At 47.5% G+C, this 4,310-nt stretch overlaps 1 protein-coding gene across 2 annotated transcripts in view; it reads right to left on the bottom strand.

Annotated features, from left to right (window-relative positions):
• Window positions 1-4,310, bottom strand: part of LOC102681636 (receptor-type guanylate cyclase Gyc76C-like) — a 72,009-nt gene that overhangs the window by 39,657 nt on the left and 28,042 nt on the right. For both annotated transcript variants that reach the window (XM_031510746.1, XM_031510747.1), the window contains exon 3: window positions 1,860-2,298. In XM_031510746.1, the coding sequence (XP_031366606.1) occupies window positions 1,860-2,255 (396 nt within the window). In that variant the 5' untranslated portion in view covers window positions 2,256-2,298. The remainder of the gene's footprint in view (window positions 1-1,859; window positions 2,299-4,310) is intronic.

Genomic DNA, 4,310 nt, shown 5'->3' with positions numbered 1-4,310 from the left:
TTTTTTTTTTTTTTTTTTTTTTTTTTTTTTTTTTTTTTTTTTTTTTTTTTTTTTTTTTTGATATAAAAATACGAATCTACGCAGCATCGACTTTCGGTACGAGGCAACCTTTGGTCCCAATGTAACGAGCACGGACGTTGCGATACTTGTTCTTGAGTAGCGCGCCCAAGTACATGAATAAAATCGCGGGCAAATCTCCTACACCTTTCGACGCGCTTTCGAGCTTTGTATCTTCCCCTCGAGTTCCATCTCTGGTTTCGTTCAATTTCAGCTATTACTTTCTTTCTCGTGCATCGAAAATGGCGGCAAGTTTAACATAGTGTTAGTATCAAAAAATCAAAGATATTCGTCCATTTTTCGATAAATAAATTAATCAACGGCAAAGAAAAATTGATCGAACATCCTCTTTTTCCTTGGAATGGAAAAAAAATATCCACGACGTATCGGCCGATATCAGTAGGATAGGAAATGACGCATGCGTCACCGGGCGAAGAGAAAAGTGGCGGAAGAAAGAAAGGAATCTCCCGATCGGCACGGTGAGATACCAGAAATATATCCGAATAATTATCGGCGTAACCGCAATCCATCTTTGACGTAACTTGTTATTTCCAAGTAGAACCGGATACGCTGGTCCCCCGCGATACCATCGCCCGGTTATTTCGACGATTCCCACAGGTTTCTCGGGGCCCTTCCCTTACGCGCTCACCACGGTTGCAGGTTGCGAAAGAGCGTGTATAAGCCGCGGCTGGTTTCGTGGTATAAAAAGGGAGAAGGAACGCGAACACGTTCGAGGCGGCGGCGATGAGGAGGAGCAGAGCGAGGGGGAGGGGGCGAAGAGCGAAAGATGAGAAAGATGAGAAAGCGAGGGGGGAGAAAGAGAGGGAAAAGGAGGGAGGGGATAAAAAAGAAAGGGAGAAGGGGGTGAGATACACCGGTGGACGACGAGAGGAGGGGGAGGTTTCTCGATCGCGAGCGAATTCTTCTCACGGTTGCGAGAGAGGAGTTTGGACGCGTGGGCGGACCGGCGAATAATGCCGGTCTTGTATTTTTAAACCCTCGCACGAATCGGCATCTCCGGGGAGAGATGGCGGGTCACTCCGCGCGTTGCGGCTCCCGCGCGCACCTTTCTCTTTTTCTTCCCTTTCCTTTCGGCCTCCTCGGCCCTCCGAAAACGATCTCACGGTCCCTCGAGAGCGCGCGAGCGGGCGTCCCGCGCCCGCGCGCGCCGATCCTCCAATGAATTATCGACCCTTCCAGACCGGAGGAACGCGAGGCTGCCGCTGACCGCCCGCGGGAAAAAACGGGCGAGACAGGGGCCCGCGATATCGGGGCCGGGCCTTACGGATTCGCCGCGGCTTACGTGGGAACTTTGGGGCCCTGGCTACCGTAATTAGGGACCCCCTCTCTCTTTCTCTCTCCGAACCTCGCGTCAACCGATTTCCACGTGCGTGCGTTCCCCGTTCCACGCGATCGTGACACACGCTGGAACACGTGGAAAACGATGACTGTATTTCGATTAAATGGAGGAAGGGTGATAAAGGTGGGACGAGTTACGGTCGCGTGTTTCATTGAGGGTATATGATATCTGTGCGGATGAGCGGTGAATTAACGAGGCGAGTTATATTTAGCTTGGAATGGAATGTAGGTTTAGATAAACGTCCGTGCGCTCCGTGGTATCTCGATGGGATTCTTGTACGGGATCGTTGTTGCCTGGACTCAGTCGTTTTCCAAATACCGGTTAATCCCGATGCGGACGGGATTTGTTAGTAGTCGTAAAAAAAAAAAAATTTAAACGTATGTAAGAAACGTAGGTTGAAATACGGAAGAAGAGAGAAAAAAAAAAAGGAGAGAAGACTCGCCTCGTCAAGAGCCATGGAGAAGGCGCCCGAGATGGCAAGGCCCTGACGATCTTTGAGGCCCCCTTTGATGGCCGTGAGGTATCCGATGGTAAGATTCTGCTGTTTCCTCGGTTGAATAGCCCTGGTTACGGTCGATTTCGGGTAAGTCGGCCTGCCTGAGAGTAGGGCCTGCTGCCACTCGGCCCCGGGCAACCCTGGCGGTTCGGCCAGGCCCACGACCAGAGGGCTGCTGGCCAGCAACAGCAACACCAGCAGGGCCCGTGATCTGTTCCCGCACGAGGGCGACCGCAGCGGTTGCGGCTGATCCAGCCGGTGCCGTCGATTGCGTTCCGGAGGGACTTCCTGGCGACGGGGAGGCCTGCGGCGGCTCGGCTGTACTGGCGGGCCGGGGCGCATGGCCGCCGCCGCCACCGGTCAGCACCGCCTCCCTCCCGCTCACCTGCAATCCCAAATTTTCCAAATTTTTCCATTCTGTCCACGAATTCATTCATCCAATTGACCAAACATGTTAACTCCATTATTATCATTATTATTATTATTATTATTATTATATTACATCATTTCTGATAGATCGACGAAAAAAAGGAAGAATCGGTTCTTCTGAATTTAATACCTTGAAACGATTGTGCGGGTATATATATATATATATATAATGTCTTGGAGGTTTTGATATTTTTTGTCCTTTGCCAAGGATGACGGAAAAGTCTATTCTCAACGTATTACGTTATGAGAAATAACATCAAGAAATACGATTATATTCCAATTATATTCTTGCAATAGGCAGAAATAGTTTCGATTAATTCAACCTATTGAAAAATTAAAAAGACACCGCATAGTTTAGATCTTAACTTAATCGTAATCTTATACGCTTCTCGATGAGCAGATAGATGTATAACGGGGTAACCGAGACCGATGATTGTAAAGCACTCGTGCGATGTATTTTTAGCCACTTATCTTGCCAGCGGTACGAAAAATTCGTACTGAACCACGCAATTAGATATAAGTGCCCGTACTTAGAAGTGTCATTTCGACGCTATCTTCCCCGCTCTACTTATCGCTCGTCTCCACTTATTCGCCTGAGTCATTGCGTGTGCCGTACGCGTCGAGCTAATAATAATAATAATAATAACAACAACTGATATCCCCTCCTCCCAAAAAAAAAAAAGAAAAAAAAAAAAAAAACGATACCTCCTTCATTTTTCAAACGCTCGTTCACGTTTTATTACGCCATCGAAAACGCGCCCACTCCGTTAATTTTCCTCCTTCTCGAGATAAAGATCTTGAGAATCACCGTGCGTGTCATCCGACATCGATCATCCACCCCCTCCCTCCCTCCCTCCGTTAATATATCCCGCGACCTTGCTCCCAGATTCCAGGGAAAAAAAAAAAATGAGTCAGACGAACCAGATGACACGGAAGAATCTGTTGCGCGTCAAGTCGTTATCTTCCCGATCGGATATCAATGATCTCCAGGAAATCTTACGTCAGAAAAACGTCGAAGGACTGGGACGGTGAAACAGCGTAGCGATTGCTACGGATCCGATCCATGAATGATTCCTGTTTATCATTATATCGTCTCGAGCGTGTATCGCATTCGCGCAGACGCTCAATAGCGAAGAAGCTTGGTCGGGGAAGCATGCGGAATCAAGCTGTCCCATTGTTTCATGGAAACGTTCTTAGAAAAACAGTTTCGAGGAAGGTCGTTTTCCAAGACCGCTTTATTCGTTCCGTATAACAAGAAAAATCTAAATGTCCCCTCCCTCTCCCAAGTTTAGATCCAAGTCGCTCGGTTAATTGCGTTGAAAAATCTGCGCATAATAATTCGCGTGGCAATTGCCACGAAAATATCGTTTATTAATCCGATTATTCATTTGAGAAAGAAAATTCCCTACACGTGAACGAACGTCGCGTAATATATCACTTTAACGTATCTCCATCCTTAGTCAACGAATCGATTCGAGGGAGAAAAACAATTACCGTTTTTTTTACCGAGAGAGTAGATTACCATCCGACGCTAACTTTCACTATCTACGAAAGTTAAAGAGAGTTCACTCGTTCTCTATTCGCCCCTCTCTCCCTATTACGAGTTCACAAATCGAAATCGAAGTTACGTGTACACGCGTACCGCATCTAATAATATATAATCATCTAAACATGATTTGTCATCGTTGATCGTAACACAATTCTCGCCCCGACACGCGCGCTATTGTTTCCACCGTTCTCCTCCCAATCTTTCGAGATGCAACGTGTTCCATTAATGGTCGAACGAGCCAAGAATTTCGCAACGCGATCGATTCAATCGAAAGGTGAAAAGAGAGAGAGAGAGAGAGAGAAAAAATACACGCAATCGTCCCAGCGGAACGATTCCGCGTCGAAGCGAAGGAACGGCCGTGGAAAACACGTGGCTGGGCATCGAGAGGGACACACCTGTTGCAATTACGTAACGCGACG

The sequence above is a fragment of the Apis dorsata genome, unplaced genomic scaffold (assembly GCF_000469605.1).
Source record: "Apis dorsata unplaced genomic scaffold, Apis dorsata 1.3 scaffold_256, whole genome shotgun sequence".
NCBI classification, from domain to species: domain Eukaryota; kingdom Metazoa; phylum Arthropoda; class Insecta; order Hymenoptera; family Apidae; genus Apis; species Apis dorsata.
Note: the sequence above shows the minus strand (reverse complement) of the source record. Positions and strands in the feature narration are given on the sequence as shown.